Source organism: Oncorhynchus clarkii, chromosome 21 (assembly GCF_045791955.1).
Source record: "Oncorhynchus clarkii lewisi isolate Uvic-CL-2024 chromosome 21, UVic_Ocla_1.0, whole genome shotgun sequence".
NCBI lineage: Eukaryota > Metazoa > Chordata > Actinopteri > Salmoniformes > Salmonidae > Oncorhynchus > Oncorhynchus clarkii.
This window is the reverse complement of record NC_092167.1, coordinates 51,609,040-51,629,521: the sequence shown is the minus strand read 5'-3', so window position 1 is coordinate 51,629,521 and position 20,482 is coordinate 51,609,040. Positions and strand designations below refer to the sequence as shown.

The following is a 20,482-nucleotide window of genomic DNA, read 5'->3' as shown; positions in this document are numbered from 1 at the left end:
AACAACACTACGACCAGGTCAGATTAATGACCAGGTTAGATTAACAACACTACGACCAGGTCAGATTAATGACCAGGTTAGATTAACCACACCACACCCAGGTTAGATTAACAACACCACGGCCAGGTTATTTTGACAACACCACAGCCAGGTTAGATTAACAACACCACGACCAGGTTAGATTAACAACACCACGGACAGGTTATATTGACAACACTACGACCAGGTTATATTGACAACACCACAGCCAGGTTAGATTAACAACACCACGACCAGGTTAGATTAACAACACCACGGCCAGGTTATATTGACAACACTACGACCAGGTTAGATTAACAACACCACGACCAGGTTAGATTAACAACACCACGGCCAGGTAATATTGACAAGACTACGACCAAGTTAGATTGACAACACTACGACCAGGTTATATTAACAACACCACGACCAGGTTATATTGACAACACTACGACCAGGTTAGATTGACAACACTACGACCAGGTTAGATTGACAACACTACGACCAGGTTAGATTAACAACACTACGACCAGGTCAGATTAACAACACTACGACCAGGTTATATTGACAACACTACGACCAGGTTAGATTAACAACACTACGACCAGGTTAGATTGACAACACCACGGCCAGGTTATATTGACAACACCACGGCCAGGTTAGATTAACAACACTACGACCAGGTTAGATTAACAACACTACGACCAGGTCAGATTAACGACCAGGTTAGATTAACACCACGACCAGGTTAGATTAACAACACTACGACCAGGTCAGATTAACGACCAGGTTAGATTAACAACACTACGACCAGGTTTATTAACAACACTACGACCAGGTTAGATTAACAACACTACGACCAGGTTAGATTAACAACACCACGGCCAGGTTAGATTGACAACACTACGACCAGGTTATATTAACAACACTACGACCAGGTTATATTAACAACACCACGGCCAGGTTATATTGACAACACTACGACCAGGTTAGATTGACAACACTACGACCAGGTTAGATTGACAACACTACGACCAGGTTAGATTAACAACACTACGACCAGGTTAGATTAACAACACTACGACCAGGTTTATTAACAACACTACGACCAGGTTAGATTAACAACACCACGGCCAGGTTATATTGACAACACTACGACCAGGTTAGATTGACAACACTACAACACTACGACCAGGTTAGATTAACAACACTACGACCAGGTTATATTGACAACACTACGACCAGGTTAGATTAACAACACCACGGCCAGGTTAGATTGACAACACTACGACCAGGTTATATTAACAACACTACGACCAGGTTAGATTAACAACACCACGGCCAAGTTAGATTGACAAGACTACGACCAGGTTATATTAACAACACTACGACCAGGCACACTCAAATGGAACCCTTTTCCACAGCTCCCTATGTGGGACCTGACCAAAAGTAGTGCACTACGTAGGGGATAGAGTACCATTTGGGTCAGACACAAAATAATCTGCCTCTGTGCTAAACCCATCCACAGAACCAGTGAACCATCTTGACTGTATCTCCTGTAGCTCAGGACAGGAGCTTCATGTTGGGCCCTCCTGGGTCTGATCCACACATCAGAGCTATGTTCAGGATCCCCAGTGTTATGGAACATTACCTAATAAACAGTTTTGCAAAGTTGTTGTTGTGGGTTTTTTTCCGTTCACTTGCATCCCCCCCGTTTAGGATGAAAACGGTTTAGTCCACTGACTCCGCTCAGCTGTCCATCACACGCTCTCCATGACAATCACCACAGAATCCTCCTCAGCCAATGGGGTGTCTCCTGGGGCGGGGCTACACAGGGTTAGTCCCTCCCCTGACCCCTGACCTCTGACCGGACAGTCCAGGCTGTCATGGAGCTCGCTCACCCCCTCCTCTCCTTCATCCCCTGCTTCCTCCACTCCCTCCTCCTCTTCCTCCTCCTCCTCCTCCTCGTCTTCCTCAACCTGACAGCGACACACCTCGATGCCTGAGTCCCCGGTCAGACGGCGGTGGCGGTACTGACTCTCATCGGCCCCAACTTCCTCCTGCTCTTCCTCCTCCTCCTCTCCCTCGCTCCTGTAGGTGTGGGGGACAAGCTGGTACACGTCCACACAGGGGGAGAACAGGGTCTGCTTGGGGGGAGACTGGGTAGGCCTGGGGGAGACAGGGGGAGGAGAGGAGGGAGAGAAGGGGGGAGGAGAGGACAAGGGGAAGACAGGGGGAGGAGAGCAGGAGGGAGACATAGTCTCTGTCCGTTCCACTGCAAGAGCTCCAAGAGGATCAAAAAAGGCCTGAGCCTTTGGGTCTGAGGCTACAGGAGAAGAGACTGGGACAGAGGAGGTAGGGGCTGGGGAGGCTAGGGTTAGGGTAGGAGTTGGGGAGAGGGCAGAGGGGGTAGGAGCTGGGGAGGCTAGGGTTAGGGTAGGGGCTGGGGAGGCTAGGGTTAGGGTAGGAGTTGGCGAGAGGGCAGAGGAGGTAGGGGCTGGGGAGGCTAGGGTTAGGGTAGGGGCTGGGGAGGCTAGGGTTAGGGTAGGGGCTGGGGAGGCTAGGGTTAGGGTAGGGGCTGGGGAGGCTAGGGTTAGGGTAGGGGCTGGGGAGAGGGCAGAGGGGGTAGGAGCTGGGGAGAGGGCAGAGGGGGTAGGAGCTGGGGAGGCTAGGGTTAGGCTAGGGGCTGGGGAGGCTAGGGTTAGGCTAGGGGCTGGGGAGAGGGCACAGGGGGTAGGAGCTGGAGAGGCTAGGGTTAGGGTAGGAGCTGGGGAGAGGGCAGAGGGGGTAGGAGCTGGAGAGAGGGCAGAGGGGGTAGGAGCTGGGGAGAGGGCAGAGGGGGTAGGAGCTGGGGAGAGGGCAGAGGAGGTAGGAGCTGGGGAGGCTAGGGTTAGGGTAGGAGCTGAGGAGAGGGCAGAGGGGGTAGGAGCTTGGGCTGGGGAGAGCGCACAGGGGGTAGGGGTACAAGAGGTGGTGGTGGTAGGGGAGGGCACAGCAGAGGTGGGTGTGGTAGGGGAGGGGACAGCAGAGGTGGGTGTGGTAGGGGAGGGGACAGCAGAGGTGGGTGTGAGGGAGGGACTGTGGGGACAGGATGGTCTGTCGTGGCCTGGATTGGTTAAAGGACAAGCAGTCCCAGCTAGAGGGTGTTCTGTTGTTGTAGCAACTAGAGGGTGTTCTGTAGACGTGGGTGAGGTACGAGAAGAGAGACGAGCTACATTACAAACATCTGTCTCCATAGTAACAGTTTCCATGGTAGCACCAGGAAAGTAGTGCACCTGTGCAGGTTCTGTAGATTGTTCGCTTAAGTTGGTGTCGGCCTCTGAGGTTATAACAACAGTAAACGCATCAGCAACAACACCCATCCTGTTGCCACCGGCAACATCCACATCTGTCTCTGAAGATACAGAGACAATCATCTCCGAGGATGTTACCGTGGCAACTGTCTCCAAGACAACAGCAGCAGTGTTCTCTGCAGCGTATTGGGACAGTGTTGTGGGCGTAGAAGCACGGCTTGTGTCGGTCTCGTAGGTGCTACAGGGAGATGACGGACAGCAAGAGTCACAGGAACAGCTGGAGCTGCAGGGTCAGAGGTCAGAACCACAGTGTCATCTTTATTACAGCTTCTCCCCAACTCCTTACCACAGCAAAGTGTTTCATCCATCCTTTCTCATCTCAAACTCAAAGTGGCTTCTTTACATTGTCAAGTGTGTTTTATATCAATAAATTCAACCAAACAACCAATCACTCAACCAACCAGTCAGCCAGCCAATCAGTGTCCCCACCTGTTGTCAGAGCTGAAAGAGGAGGGTGCAGCGCTGGCGCTGGTGCCGGGGTGGGCGTGTGATCCCGGGGGATGGTGGGGTGGCTGGGGGTAGCGAGCGGCGCCCCCCTGGGCAGCGAACACAGTGCTGTAGGGAGGTGGGGGAGTGGAGGGCTGAGCTGCTACCTCTTCATAGGACGGTAGCTTCAGAGACGCCAGGAAACCTAGAGAGAGAGGAGAGAGAGAGAGAGTTATTAGTGGTGATTTATCAGGTCTAGGAGAGGAGAGAGAGAGAGAGAGAGAGAGAGAGAGAGAGTTATTAGTGGTGATTTATCAGGTCTAGGAGAGGAGAGGAGAGGAGAGGAGAGGAGAGGAGAGGAGAGGAGAGGAGAGAGAGAGAGAGAGAGAGAGTTATTAGTGGCGATTTATCAGGTCTAGGAGAGGAGTCTTGTTGAGGTCTAACATGGAAGAGGGTTAGGCCAGTAGGATGTAGATCCATGATAGGCCAGTAGATTAAGGTTAGGCCAGTAGGATGTAGATCCATGATAGGCCAGTAGATTAGGTTTAGACCAGTAGGATGTAGCTCCATGGTAGGCCAGTAGGATATAGATCCATGGTAGGCCAGTAGGTTAGGGTTAGGCCAGTAGGTTAGGGTTAGGCCAGTAGGTTAGGGATAGGCCAGTAGGTTAGGGTTAGACCAGTAGGATGTAGCTCCATGGTAGGCCAGTAGGATATAGATCCATGGTAGGCCAGTAGGTTAGGGTTAGGCCAGTAGGTTAGGGTTAGGCCAGTAGGTTAGGGTTAGGCCAGGAGGATATAGATCCCTGATAGGCCAGTAGGTTAGGGTTAGGCCAGTAAGTTAGGGTTAGGGTTAGGCCAGTAGGCTACTCACTGAGGTCTAACATGGTGGAGGGGTAGGATATAGATCCATTGTAGGCCAGTAGGATGTAAATATACGATAGGCCAGCAGGTTAGGGTTAGGCCAGTAGGTTAGGGTTAGGCCAGTAGGTTAGGGTAAGGCCAGGAGGATATAGATCCCTGATAGGCCAGTAGGATGTAGCTCCATGGTAGGCCAGTAGGTTAGGGTTAGGCCAGTAAGTTAGGGTTAGGGTTAGGGTTAGGCCAGTAGGCTACTCACTGAGGTCTAACAAGGTGGAGGGGTAGGATGTAGCTCCATGATAGGCCAGTAGGTTAGGGTTAGGCCAGTAAGTTAGGGTTAGGCCAGTAGGCTACTCACTGAGGTCTAACAAGGTGGAGGGGTAGGATGTAGCTCCATGATAGGCCAGTAGGTTAGGGTTAGGCCAGTAAGTTAGGGTTAGGCCAGTAGGCTACTCACTGAGGTCTAACAGGTGGAGGGGTAGGATGTAGCTCCATGGTAGGCCAGTAGGATGTAGATCCATGATAGGCCAGTAGGTTAGGGTTAGGCCAGTAGGATGTAGCTCCATGGTAGGCCAGTAGGATGTAGATCGATGATAGGCCAGTAGGTTAGGGTTAGGCCAGTAGGTTAGGGTTAGGCCAGTAGGTTAGGGTTAGGCCAGTAGGTTAGGGTTGGGGTTAGGCCAGTAGGATGTAGATCCATGATAGGCCAGTAGGTTAGTGTTAGGCCAGTAGGTTAGGGTTAGGCCAGTAGGTTAGGGTTAAGCCAGTAGGTTAGGGTTGGGGTTAGGCCAGTAGGATATAGATCCATGATATGCCAGTAGGTTAGGGTTAGGCCAGTAGGCTACTCACTGAGGTCTAACATGGAGGAGGGGTAGGATGTAGCTCCATGGTAGGCTAGTAGGTTGATCTCTCTCTGTCTCTGCTGCTGTTGGACTCTGAGTTTAGCCCGGCGGTGTCGGTAAGCACAGCAACAACTGAACAGGATCAGAACGGTCCACAGCAGCCAGAACCCTGAAGAATAAAGAGGGAACCTTTTAGAACATACAGAACCCTGAAGAATACAGAGAACCCTGAAGAATACAGAGAACCTTTTAGAACATCATACAGAATCCTGAAGAATACAGAGAGAACCTGTTAGAACATACAGAAGACTGAACAATACAGAGAGAACCTGTTAGAACATACAGAACCCTGAAGAATACAGAGAACCTGTTAGAACATACAGAACCCTGAAGAATACAGATAACCTGTTAGAACATCACACAGAACCTTGAAGAACACAGAGAACCTGTTAGAACATCACACAGAACCCTGAAGAATACAGAGAGAACCTGTTAGAACATCATACAGAATCCTGAAGGATACAGAGAGAACCTGTTAGAACATACAAAACCCTGAAGAATACAGAGAGAACCTTTTAGAACATCACACAGAACCCTGAAGAATACAGAAGGAATGCATTAGAACATCACATAGAACCCTGAAGAATACAGAGAGAACCTGTTAGAACATCATACAGAATCCTGAAGAATACAGAGAGAACCTGTTAGAACATACAAAACCCTGAAGAATACAGAGAGAACCTGTTAGAACATCACACAGAACCCTGAAGAATACAGAGAGAACCTGTTAGAACATCACACAGAACCCTGAAGAATACAGAGAGAACCTGTTAGAACATACAGAACCCTGAAGAATACAGAGAACCTGTTAGAACACACAGAACCCTGAAGAATACAGAGAACCTGTTAGAACATCATACAGAAAGAACCATGAAGAATACAGAGGACCTGTTAGAACATACAGAACCGTAAAGAATACAGAGAGAACCTGTTAGAACATACAGAACCGTAAAGAATACAGAGAGAACCTGTTAGAACATACAGAACCCTGAAGAATACAGAAAACCTGTTAGACCATCACACAGAACCCTAGTGTAGTAGTAAGTAGTAAATTAGCAGTACAGTATCAGTAACAGTAGTATTGTAATGTAGCAGAAGATGTAGTTCTCACACCAGAGTGTATAGTAGTGTCGTAGTATGTTACCAGTACAGTAGTAGTATTGTAGTAGTACAGTAGTAGTATTGTAGTAGTGTAGTATTGTAGGCCTTCAGTAGCCTAAATTAAACAGATCATCCTAATGTATCAATCATCACATATACTGTAGTAGTACAGTAGTTGTACTGTAGTAGTACTGTAGTAGTATTGTAGTAGTTTTGTAGTAGTATTGTAGTAGTACAGTAGTAGTAACAGTAGCATTGTAATGTGGCAGAAGAAGTAGTTCTCACACCAGAGTTTATAGTAGTGTCGTAGTATGTTACTAGTACAGTTGTAGTATTGTAGTAGTGCAGAAGTAGTATTGTAGTAGTGGAGTGTAGTATTGTAGGCCTTCAGTAGGCTAAATGAAACAGATCATCCTAATGCATCAATCATCACATATACTGTAGAACTGTAGTACTGTAGTAGTATTGTAGTAGTACAGTAGTATTATTGTATTAGCACAGTGGCAGTACAGTAGTAGTGTTGTAGTAGTGTTATAGTAGTGTTGTAGTAGTACAGTAGTAGTGGTATAGTAGTGTTGTGGTAGTATTGTAGTAGTACGGTAGTAGTACAGTAGTAGTATTGTAGCATTAGAGTAGTAGTATTGTAGTAGTATTGTAGTAGCAGTGTAGTAGTATTGTAGCAGTACAGAGTAGTATTCTAGTAGTATTCTAGCAGTATTGTAGTACTATTGTAGTAGTGGTGTAGTAGTATTGTAGTAGTAGTAGTGTACTAGTGTTGTAGTGGTGTTGTAGTAGTGTTGTAGTGGTGTTGTAGTAGTATTGTAGTAGTGTTGTAGTAGTATTGTAGTAGTGTTGTAGTAGTGTTGTAGTAGTGTTGTAGTAGTATTTCGGTAGCACAGTAGTAGTATTGTAGTAGTATTGTAGTAATGTTGTAGTAGTGTTGTAGTAGTATTGCTGTAGTATTGTGGTAGTACAGTAGTAGTGATGTAGCATTATTGTAGTAGCGTTGTAGTAGTATTGTAGTGGTGTTGTGGTAGTATTGTAGTACTATTGCAGTAGTATTGTAGTAGTGTTGTAGTAGTGGTGTAGTAGTGGTGTAGTAGTTTTGTTGTAGTGTTGTAGTAGTAGTGTAGTAGTATTGTGGTAGTACAGCAGTAGTGGTGTAGTAGTGGTGTAGTAGTATTGTAGTAGTGTTGTAGTAGTATTGTAGTAGTGGTGTAGTAGTGTTGTAGTAGTGTTTTAGTAGTGTTGTAGTAGTGTTGTGGTAGTACAGCAGTAGTGGTGTAGTAGTATTGTAGTAGTATTGTAGTAGTGTTGTGGTAGTATTGTAGTAGTGTAGTAGTGTAGTAGTAGTGTTGTGGTAGTGGTGTGGTAGTGGTGTAGTAGTGTTGTAGTAGTGCTGTAGTAGTATTGTAGTAGTGTTGTAGTAGTGTTGTAGTAGTGTTGTAGTAGTGGTGTAGTAGTGCTGTGGTAGTGGTGTAGTAGTGTTATAGTAGTATTGTGGTAGTACAGCAATAGTGGTGTAGTAGTTGTGTTATAGTGTTGTGGTGGTGTTGTAGTAGTATTGTGGTAGTACAGCAGTAGTGTTGTAGTAGTGTTGTAGTAGTATTGTAGTAGTGTTGTAGTAGTGTTGTAGTAGTGTTGTAGTATTGGTGTAGTAGTGGTGTAGTAGTGGTGTAGTAGTGTTGTAGTAGTGTTGTGGTAGTGTTGTAGTAGTGGTGTAGTAGTGTTGTGGAAGTGTTGTAGTAGTGGTGTAGTAGTGGTGTAGTAGTGTTGTAGTAGTGTTGTGGTAGTGGTGTAGTAGTGGTGTAGTAGTGTTGTAGTAGTGTTGTGGTAGTGTTGTAGTAGTGTTGTAGTAGTATCGTAGTAGTGTTGTAGTAGTGTTGTGGTAGTACAGCAGTAGTGTTGTAGTAGTGCTGTAGTAGTGTTGTAGTAGTATTTTAGTAGTATTGTAGTAGTGTTGTAGTAGTGTTGTGGAAGTGTTGTAGTAGTGTTGTAGTAGTATTGTGGTAGTACAGTAGTAGTGTTGTAGTAGTGTTGTAGTAGTGTTGTGGTAGTACAGGAGTAGTGTTGTAGTAGTGGTGTAGTAGTGTTGTAGTAGTATTGTAGTAGTGTTGTAGTAGTTTTGTGGTAGTGTTGTAGTAGTGTTGTAGTAGTGTTGTAGTAGTATTGTGGTAGTACAGCAGTAGTGCTGTAGTAGTATTGTAGTAGTATTGTAGTAGTGGTGTAGTAGTGTTGTAGTAGTGGTGTAGTAGTGTTGTAGTAGTGCTGTAGTAGTGTTGTAGTAGTATTGTAGTAGTATTGTAGTAGTGTTGTAGTAGTGTTGTAGTAGTGTTGTAGTAGTGTTGTAGTAGTATCGTAGTAGTACTCACACCAGAGTTCATAGTAATAGGTGCAGCAGCCTGTCTCCCCACAGCAGTGTCCTGTCTCACAGAGGTAACCTCCGTTGGAGCTGGCCCCAGGACAGTACCTGGGTCGGCCCAGTAGGGGCAGGCTACCACTACTATGGTACTCCATCACCCCAACACAACCCCGGTCAGGCAACACGGTCAACGGTCCAGTCAGGCAACACTTTCAGCGGCCCAGTCGACTGCAGCGGTCTGGTAGTGTCAGAGAGAGCGGTCGCGGTCATCTGGCAGATCGGGGGAATCTGGACGGGGACAGAGTCAAAGGAGAGCTTTGTTTATTTACTGACAGAGGATACATTCCCGAACGGAACCCTATTCCCTACACAGTGCACTACTTTAGACTAGGGCCCTATGGGTCTCCCTATTCCCTATATAGTGCACTACTTTAGACTAGGGCCCTATGGGTCTCCCTATTCCCTATATAGTGCACTACTTTAGACTAGGGCCCTATGGGTCTCCCTATTCCCTATATAGTGCACTACTTTAGACCAGGGCCCTATTCCCTACATAGTGCACTACTTTAGACCAGGGCCCTATTCCCTACATAGTGCACTACTTTAGACCAGGGCCCATAGGGCTGACCATAAGGCTCTGGTCTAAAGTAGTGCACTATGTAGGGAATAGGTTCCATTTAGGACGCATAGAGGAACCAACCAACATCACTCACTGGCTGACACGATCACACAATGCTTCTACTTGACACACACACACACACACGGTGCCATCTGGGAGGGTTTCACTGTTTCCTTTAGCCTACTACAACTTCTAAAGACCCAAAACACGCATCAACACACACACAAAACACGCATCCACACACACACAAAACACGCCCCCCCACACACACACAAAACAAGCTTCCACACACACACAAAACAAGCTTCCACACAAACACACAAAACACGCATCCACACACACACAAAACACGTATCAACACACACACAAAACACGCATCAACACACACACAAAACACGCCCCCCCACACACACACAAAACAAGCTTCCACACACACACAAAACAAGCTTCCACACAAACACACAAAACACGCATCCACACAAACACACAAAACACGCATCCACACAAACACACAAAACACGCATCCACACAAAACACGCATCCACACACACACAAAACACGCATCAACAAACACACAAAACACGCATCCACAAACACACAAAACACGCATCCACACACACCCACAAAACACGCATCCACAAAACAGGCATCAACACACACACAAAACACGCATCAACACACACACAAAACACGCATCAACACACACACAAAACACGCATCAACACACACACAAAACACGCATCAACAAACACACAAAACACGCATCCACACACACACACAAACACGCATCCACACACCCACAAAACACATATCCACACACCCACAAAACAGGCATCAACACACACACAAAACACGCATCAACACACACACAAAACACGCATCCACACACACAAAACAAGCCTCCACACACACACAAAACAAGCCTCCACACACACACAAAACAAGCCTCCACACACACACAAAACAAGCCTCCACACACACACAAAACAAGCCTCCACACACACACAAAACACGCCTCCACATCCACAGTAATGGGATGTGCTCCTTGTATATACAGTATAAAAAACACCATGGAATAGTTGGAGAGATAAAGATCCAATCATATTTGCTGCATTGCCACAATTTCACACTATACTGGCTGGCTGCACACACACACACACAAACAGAGAGAGAGAGAGCGAGAGAGAGCAAGAGATTTGTTCATGCAGAAATAGGAAACAACCATCTCATTTAGTGTCCATAATTATAAGCTCATAGACAAACAGAAGCATTTAGGTACCATAAGGTTTCAGCCTAAAGTCCGCTGTAGTATGGCGCCTATACCGTAAAGCTCATTCACATAGCTAGAGGTATATCCAGCCGAGTAGTCCTGCAAACCAGAGATTCAACATTTTATATAACACCAACCAACCAAGGTTATAAAATGTACTTTTGAACGATTCTCCCACCGGTTCATTGTCTAACTGCGAGGCACAAGGCCACGGCACCACTCAGGTTGGTAGAGCATCTAGAACCGATCAGCTGCTCTCCGGTAGAAGTCTCCATCATCGCTCTCTCTCTCTCTCTCTCTCTCCGGCAGACTGGCCGCCATTGCCACCCGGTACCGTTCCGTTAACGATACTTCTCCCCCAAAGTCCGCATCGGTAGGATACTCTTCTCATTCCCCGCACGGAACGACAGCGCCCGGTAGAAAAACAACAACCGTCCACATAGAAAAACGGTACATCGAATCACACAAAAACAACAAATAAAATGTGTATTTCATGTTGCGATGTAAATGAATATCAAACGATTTATTTTACTCGTACTGAACGCATTCAACTCTGATTGGCCGAGGGTGACAGCGGTTCAGCCAATCAGGGTTACCGTGGCAGTAAGCTCAGACAAGTAGCTCGTTAAGGCAACCTGGACTCAAGGGTAGACGTAACATAGTAAACGTAAACGAGTCTTCCCTCCATTTAATATGTATGTCACGTTTCGTATGGTATGTATTCATTTGTGGATGTCCATCATCCATTATGTATGATATGTTACGATTTGCAATTCGTACAACTGGTGTCTGTCAATCGATAAGGAATTTAATAGTCTATAGAACTGACTATACGTTATATGATTAAACATGTTGGCTCATGGGATGTTTCAAATGTTTTTCTATATGGGCTCAAAATGTCATGTAGTGACTACAGATTCAAAGACCTTGACCTTTGACCCACTAGTTCAAAGACTGTGACCTTGTGTTTACCAAATCAAATCAAATCAACATGTAATGGTCACATACACATGGTTAGCGGATGTTAATGCTTGTGATCTAGTTTCGACAGTGTAGTAATATCTAACAAGTAATCTAACAATTCCCCAACAACTATCTAATACACACAAATGTAAAGGGATGAATGAGAATATGTACAGTTGTAGTCGGAAGTTTACAGACACCTTAGCCAAATACTATTGAACTCAGTTTTTCACTATTCCTGACATTTAATCCCAGTAAAAATTCCCTGTCTTAGGTCAGTTAGGATCACCACTTTATTTTAAGAATGTGAAATGTCCGAATAATAGTAGAGAGAATGATTATTTCAGCTTTTATTTCTTTCATCACATTCCCAGTGGGTCAGAAGTTTACATACACTCAATTAGTATTTGGTAGCATTGCCTTTAAATTGTTTAACTTGGGTCAAACGTTTTGGGTAGCCTTCCACAAGCTTCCCACAATAAGTTGGGTGAGTTTTGGCCCATTCCTCCCGACAGAGCTGGTCTAACTGAGTCAGGTTTGTAGGCCTCCTTGCTCGCACACGCTTTTTCAGTTCTGCCCACACATTTTCTATGGGATTGAGGTCAGGGCTTTGTGATGACCACTCCAATACCTTGACTTTGTTGTCCTTAAGCAATTTGCCACAACTTTGAAAGTATGCTTGGGGTCATTGTCCATTTGGAAGACCCATTTGCGACCAAGCTTTAACTTCCTGACTGATGTCTTGAGATGTTGCTTCAATATATCCACATAATTTTATTTCCTCAAGATTCACCATCTATTTTGTGAAGTGCACCAGTCCCTGCTGCAGCAAAGCACCCCACAACATGACACCCCCATGCTTCACGGTTGGGATGGTGTTTTTCGGCTTGCAAGCCTCCCCCTTTTTCCTCCAAACATAACGATGGTCATTATGGCCAAACAGTTCTATTTTTGTTTCAACAGACCGGAGGACATTTCTCCAAAAAGTACGACCTTTGTCCACATGTGCAGTTGCAAACCGTAGTCTGGCTTTATTATGGCAGTTTTGGAGCAGTGGCTTCTTCCTTGCTGAGCGGTCTTTCAGGTTATGTCGATATAGGACTTGTTTTACTGTGGATATAGATACTTTTGTACCTGTTTCCTCCAGCATCTTCACAAGGTCCTTTGCTGTTGTTCTGGGATTGATTTGCACTTTTCGCACCAAAGTACGTTCATCTCTAGGAGACAGAACTCATCTCCTTCCTGAGAGGTATGACGGCTGCATGGTCCCATGGTGTTTATACTTGCGTACTATTGTTTGTACAGATGAACATGGTACTTTCAGGTGTTTGGAAATTGCTCCCAAGGATGAACCAGACTTGTGGAGGTCTACAATACTTTTTCTGGATGATTTCTTTTGATTTTCCCATGATGTCAAGCAAAGAGGCACTGAGTTTGAAGGTAGGCCTTTAAATACATCCACAGGTGCACCTCCAATTGACTGAAATGATGTCAATTAGCCTATCAGAAGCTTCTAAAGCCATGACATCATTTTCTGGAATTTTCCAAGCTGTTTAACAAACTATAGTTTTGGCAAGTCGGTTAGGACATCTACTTTGTACAAGTCATTTTTCCAACAATTGTTTACAGACGTATTATTTCACTTATATTTCACTGTATCACCATTCCAGTGGGTCAGAAGTTGACATTCACTAAGTTGACTCTGCCTTTAAAAAGAAATGTGTGGAGTGGTTGAAAAACGAGTTTTAATGATTCCAACCTAAGTGTATGTAAACTTCAGACTTCAACTGTACATATACAGTGCCTTGCGAAAGTATTCGGCCCCCTTGAACTTTGCGACCTTTTGCCACATTTCAGGCTTCAAACATAAAGATATAAAACTGTATTTTTTTGTGAAGAATCAACAACAAGTGGGACACAATCATGAAGTGGAACAACATTTATTGGATATTTCAAACTTTTTTAACAAATCAAAAACAGAAAAATTGGGCGTGCAAAATTATTCAGCCCCTTTACTTTCAGTGCAGCAAACTCTCTCCAGAAGTTCAGTGAGGATCTCTGAATGATCCAATGTTGACCTAAATGACTATTATTTAAAGTGACTAGTGATCCATTTATTAAAGTGGTGTTATTTAAAGTGACTAGTGATCCATGTATTAAAGTGGTGTTATTTAAAGTGACTAGTGATCCATTTCTTCAAGTGGTGTTATTTAAAGTGACTAGTGATCCATTTATTAAAGTGGTGTTATTTAAAGTGACTAGTGATCCATTTCTTCAAGTGGTGTTATTTAAAGTGACTAGTGATCCATTTATTAAAGTGGTGTTATTTAAAGTGACTAGTGATCCATTTATTAAAGTGGTGTTATTTAAAGTGACTAGTGATCCATTTATTAAAGTGGTGTTATTTAAAGTGACTAGTGATCCATTTATTAAAGTGGTGTTATTTAAAGTGACTACTGATCCATTTCTTCAAGTGGTGTTATTTAAAGTGACTAGTGATCCATTTATTAAAGTGGTGTTATTTAAAGTGACTAGTGATCCATTTATTAAAGTGGTGTTATTTAAAGTGACTAGTGATCCATTTCTTCAAGTGGTGTTATTTAAAGTGACTAGTGATCCATTTATTAAAGTGGTGTTATTTAAAGTGACTAGTGATCCATTTATTAAAGTGGTGTTATTTAAAGTGACTAGTGATCCATTTCTTCAAGTGGTGTTATTTAAAGTGACTAGTGATCCATTTATTAAAGTGGTGTTATTTAAAGTGACTAGTGATCCATTTATTAAAGTGGTGTTATTTAAAGTGACTAGTGATCCATTTATTAAAGTGGTGTTATTTAAAGTGACTAGTGATCCATTTCTTCAAGTGGTGTTATTTAAAGTGACTAGTGATCCATTTATTAAAGTGGTGTTATTTAAAGTGACTAGTGATCCATTTATTAAAGTGGTGTTATTTAAAGTGACTAGTGATCCATTTATTAAAGTGGTGTTATTTAAAGTGACTAGTGATCCATTTATTAAAGTGGTGTTATTTTAAAGTGACTAGTGATCCATTTCTTCAAGTGGTGTTATTTAAAGTGACTAGTGATCCATTTATTAAAGTGGTGTTATTTAAAGTGACTAGTGATCCATTTATTAAAGTGGTGTTATTTAAAGTGACTAGTGATCCATTTATTAAAGTGGTGTTATTTAAAGTGACTAGTGATCCATTTATTAAAGTGGTGTTATTTAAAGTGACTAGTGATCCATTTATTAAAGTGGTGTTATTTAAAGTGACTAGTGATCCATTATTAAGTCCATGTATTACATGTATTGAAGTGGCCAGAGATTTGAGTCTGTATGTTGGCAGCAGCCACTCTATGTTAGTGATCATGTATTGAAGTGGCCAGAGATTTGAGTCTGTATTTTGGCAGCAGCCTCTCTATGTTAGTGATCATGTATTGAAGTGGCCAGAGATTTGAGTCTGTATTTTGGCAGCAGCCTCTCTATGTTAGTGATCATGTATTGAAGTGGCCAGAGATTTGAGTCTGTATTTTGGCAGCAGCCTCTCTATGTTAGTGATCATGTATTGAAGTGGCCAGAGATTTGAGTCTGTATTTTGGCAGCAGCCTCTCTATGTTAGTGATCATGTATTGAAGTGGCCAGAGATTTGAGTCTGTATGTTGGCAGCAGCCTCTCTATGTTAGTGATCATGTATTGAAGTGGCCAGAGATTTGAGTCTGTATGTTGGCAGCAGCCTCTCTATGTTAGTGATCATGTATTGAAGTGGCCAGAGATTTGAGTCTGTATGTTTGCAGCAGCCTCTCTATGTTAGTGATCATGTATTGAAGTGGCCAGAGATTTGAGTCTGTATGTTGGCAGCAGCCTCTCTATGTTAGTGATCATGTATTGAAGTGGCCAGAGATTTGAGTCTGTATGTTTGCAGCAGCCTCTCTATGTTAGTGATCATGTATTGAAGTGGCCAGAGATTTGAGTCTGTATGTTGGCAGCAGCCTCTCTATGTTAGTGATCATGTATTGAAGTGGCCAGAGATTTGAGTCTGTATTTTGGCAGCAGCCTCTCTATGTTAGTGATCATGTATTGAAGTGGCCAGAGATTTGAGTCTGTATTTTGGCAGCAGCCTCTCTATGTTAGTGATCATGTATTGAATTGGCCAGAGATTTGAGTCTGTATGTTGCCAGCAGCCTCTCTATGTTAGTGATCATGTATTGAAGTGGCCAGAGATTTGAGTCTGTATGTTGGCAGCAGCCTCTCTATGTTAGTGATCATGTATTGAAGTGGCCAGAGATTTGAGTCTGTATGTTGGCAGCAGCCTCTCTATGTTAGTGATCATGTATTGAAGTGGCCAGAGATTTGAGTCTGTATGTTGGCAGCAGCCTCTCTATGTTAGTGATCATGTATTGAAGTGGCCAGAGATTTGAGTCTGTATGTTGGCAGCAGCCTCTCTATGTTAGTGATCATGTATTGAAGTGGCCAGAGATTTGAGTCTGTATGTTGGCAGCAGCCTCTCTATGTTAGTGATCATGTATTGAAGTGGCCAGAGATTTGAGTCTGTATGTTGGCAGCAGCCTCTCTATGTTAGTGATCATGTATTGAAGTGGCCAGAGATTTGAGTCTGTATTTTGGCAGCAGCCTCTCTATGTTAGTGATCATGTATTGAAGTGGCCAGAGATTTGAGTCTGTATGTTGGCAGCAGCCTCTCTATGTTAGTGATCATGTATTGAAGTGGCCAGAGATTTGAGTCTGTATGTTGGCAGCAGCCTCTCTATGTTAGTGATCATGTATTGAAGTGGCCAGAGATTTGAGTCTGTATGTTGGCAGCAGCCTCTCTATGTTAGTGATCATGTATTGAAGTGGCCAGAGATTTGAGTCTGTATGTTGGCAGCAGCCTCTCTATGTTAGTGATCATGTATTGAAGTGGCCAGAGATTTGAGTCTGTATGTTGGCAGCAGCCTCTCTATGTTAGTGATCATGTATTGAAGTGGCCAGAGATTTGAGTCTGTATGTTGGCAGCAGCCTCTCTATGTTAGTGATCATGTATTGAAGTGGCCTGAGATTTGAGTCTGTATGTTGGCAGCAGCCTCTCTATGTTAGTGATCATGTATTGAAGTGGCCAGAGATTTGAGTCTGTATGTTGGCAGCAGCCTCTCTATGTTAGTGATCATGTATTGAAGTGGCCAGAGATTTGAGTCTGTATGTTGGCAGCAGCCTCTCTATGTTAGTGATCATGTATTGAAGTGGCCAGAGATTTGAGTCTGTATGTTGGCAGCAGCCTCTCTATGTTAGTGATCATGTATTGAAGTGGCCAGAGATTTGAGTCTGTATGTTGGCAGCAGCCTCTCTATGTTAGTGATCATGTATTGAAGTGGCCAGAGATTTGAGTCTGTATGTTGGCAGCAGCCTCTCTATGTTAGTGATCATGTATTGAAGTGGCCAGAGATTTGAGTCTGTATGTTGGCAGCAGCCTCTCTATGTTAGTGATCATGTATTGAAGTGGCCAGAGATTTGAGTCTGTATGTTGGCAGCAGCCTCTCTTTGTTAGTGATCATGTATTGAAGTGGCCAGAGATTTGAGTCTGTATGTTGGCAGCAGCCTCTCTATGTTAGTGATCATGTATTGAAGTGGCCAGAGATTTGAGTCTGTATGTTGGCAGCAGCCTCTCTATGTTAGTGATCATGTATTGAAGTGGCCAGAGATTTGAGTCTGTATTTTGGCAGCAGCCTCTCTATGTTAGTGATCATGTATTGAAGTGGCCAGAGATTTGAGTCTGTATGTTGGCAGCAGCCTCTCTATGTTAGTGATCATGTATTGAAGTGGCCAGAGATTTGAGTCTGTATGTTGGCAGCAGCCTCTCTATGTTAGTGATCATGTATTGAAGTGGCCTGAGATTTGAGTCTGTATGTTGGCAGCAGCCTCTCTATGTTAGTGATCATGTATTGAAGTGGCCAGAGATTTGAGTCTGTATGTTGGCAGCAGCCTCTCTATGTTAGTGATCATGTATTGAAGTGGCCAGAGATTTGAGTCTGTATGTTGGCAGCAGCCTCTCTATGTTAGTGATCATGTATTGAAGTGGCCAGAGATTTGAGTCTGTATGTTGGCAGCAGCCTCTCTATGTTAGTGATCATGTATTGAAGTGGCCAGAGATTTGAGTCTGTATGTTGGCAGCAGCCTCTCTATGTTAGTGATCATGTATTGAAGTGGCCAGAGATTTGAGTCTGTATGTTGGCAGCAGCCTCTCTATGTTAGTGATCATGTATTGAAGTGGCCAGAGATTTGAGTCTGTATGTTGGCAGCAGCCTCTCTATGTTAGTGATCATGTATTGAAGTGGCCAGAGATTTGAGTCTGTATTTTGGCAGCAGCCTCTCTATGTTAGTGATCATGTATTGAAGTGGCCAGAGATTTGAGTCTGTATTTTGGCAGCAGCCTCTCTATGTTAGTGATCATGTATTGAAGTGGCCAGAGATTTGAGTCTGTATTTTGACAGCATCCTCTCTATGTTAGTGATCATTTGAACCAACATTATTGTGGCAATTCTTAAATTGGAGTAAAACTGTTACTAAGACTTTAATCTCAAGAGAAGGAAGGTTTAATGTTGAAGTTATATGATCTGTTACTAAGAAAACAGTCTTGGTCATATAGGTTTAATGTTGAAGTTATATGATCTGTTACTAAGAAAACAGTCCTGGTCATATAGGTTTAATGTTGAAGTTATATGATCTGTTACTAAGAAAACAGTCCTGGTCATATAGGTTTAATGTTGAAGTTATATGATCTGTTACTAAGAAAACAGTCTTGGTCATATAGGTTTAATGTTGAAGTTATATGATCTGTTACTAAGAAAACAGTCCTGGTCATATAGGCCTCGAAAATATCCTAAATAACTAACAACAACACAGAATTAATACATTATATCCAAAACAACAACACAGAATTAATACATTTTCAGAAATTCAAATATGAAAGTCGTTCTACACAATACCACAACAACAAAAAGTCCCAACTGGGAGGAAATCAGGATAAAATACCAAGATTCATGCTGTTGATAACTAGCATCATTGGTCCCTTTGTTTAGAATTCTTCTGTGTGTATGCATAGACTTATGGGATAGTAGAACCCTGTTGTCCTAACCTGGGTATCTGGGGATGCTGCAGAGGAATGGGAAGGGCTGTATACGGTGGAGGTGTTTATCAGTGTATGACAGCTGTAAGAGTCGCTCCAGTTCAGTGCTTCTCCTCCGTAGCTCTTTAAAAATATAGAGATTTTATTTAACCTTTATTTAACTCAGTGAATTCCTGCTCTAGCTATTTGACAAGCCACTGAGCCCGCCTCTCCGCCTCAACGCCTCTCCGCCTCTCCCCTCTCCACCTCTCCATCTCTCCACCTCTCCACCTCTCCCCTCTCCACCTCTCCATCTCTCCACCTCTCCCCTCTCCACCTCTCCACCTCTCCATCTCTCCACCTCTCCCTTCTCCACCTCTCCCCTGCCTTTCTGCTGTCCTCTTCTCCTCTCTACCTCTCTGCTGTCCTCTTCTCCTCCCTGCCTCTCTGCTGTCCTCTTCTCCTCCCTGCCCTCTCTGCTGTTCTCTTCTCCTCTCTGCGGTCCTCTTCTCCTCTCTGCTGTCCTCTTCTCCTCCCTGCTGTCCTCTTCTCCTCTCTGCTGTCCTCTTCTCCTCCCTTCCTCTCTGCTGTTCTCTTCTCCTCCCTGCCTCTCTGCTGTCCTCTTCTCCTCTCTGCCTCTCTGATGTCCTCTTCTCCTCTCTGCCTCTCTGCTGTCCTCTTCTCCTCCCTGCCGTCCTCTTCTCCTCTCTGCCTCTCTGCTGTCCTCTACTCCTCCCTGACTCTCTCCTGTCCTCTTCTCCTCTCTGCTGTCCTCTTCTCCTCCCTGCCTCTCTGCTGTCCTCTTCTCCTCCCTGCTGTCCTCTTCTTCTCCCTGACCATCTCTTGATGTAATCTACGTTGCTTCTCTCGGGGTTCCTGAGTGGAGCAGAGGTCTAAGGCACTGCATTTCAGTGCAAAAGGTGTCACTACAGACCCTGGTTCAAATCCAGGCTGTATCACAACCGCCCGTGATTGGGAGTCCAGTAGGGCGGTGCACAATTGGCCCAGCGTTGTCTGAGTTTGGCCGGTGTAGGTTGTCATTCTAAGTAAGAATTTGTTCTTAAGAGACTTGCCTTGTTAAAAAAAAAAAACATATTAATTCCCATTCTGTTGGTCTGCACCATAACTGTCTCTCTGCTGCTGCCCTGTGGACATTAGAGAGAACTGCAATATGGGCCTCGAACAGACAGACACACAGCCAACCAGACAGATGCAGGTTGTTGTGCAAAAGAAAATTGGTAGATACAAAATTACATTACAGAATCTATGAGACACATGTGTGTCCTTAATGGAACCCGACTGTGTGTGTGTGTGTGTGTGTTGCTTCACAGTCCTGTCGTTTCGATCATTTGTGTCAAACTAGCCTGTCGGTTCGATCATTTGTGTCAAAGTAGCCTGTCGTTTTGATCATTTGTGTCAAACTAGCCTGTCGTTTGGATCATTTGTGTCAAAGTAGCCTGTCGTTTCCATCATTTGTATAAAAACCAGATTCTGCCGTCGTCTCCAGTTAAA

The 20,482-nt window shown here is 44.1% G+C and overlaps 1 protein-coding gene across 1 annotated transcript; it reads right to left on the bottom strand.

Moving 5' to 3' along the window:
- Positions 1 to 1,778: 1,778 nt before the first annotated feature.
- LOC139379258 (uncharacterized) lies at positions 1,779 to 9,282 on the bottom strand. Its single transcript, XM_071122057.1, has 5 exons — positions 9,033 to 9,282; positions 5,507 to 5,668; positions 3,801 to 4,002; positions 2,747 to 3,594; positions 1,779 to 2,344 (listed from the first exon to the last, which is right to left on the bottom strand). Exons 1-5 carry the CDS (start codon positions 9,175 to 9,177, stop codon positions 1,779 to 1,781), a joined length of 1,923 nt encoding a protein of 640 aa, XP_070978158.1. The 5' UTR covers positions 9,178 to 9,282.
- Positions 9,283 to 20,482: the final 11,200 nt, after the last annotated feature.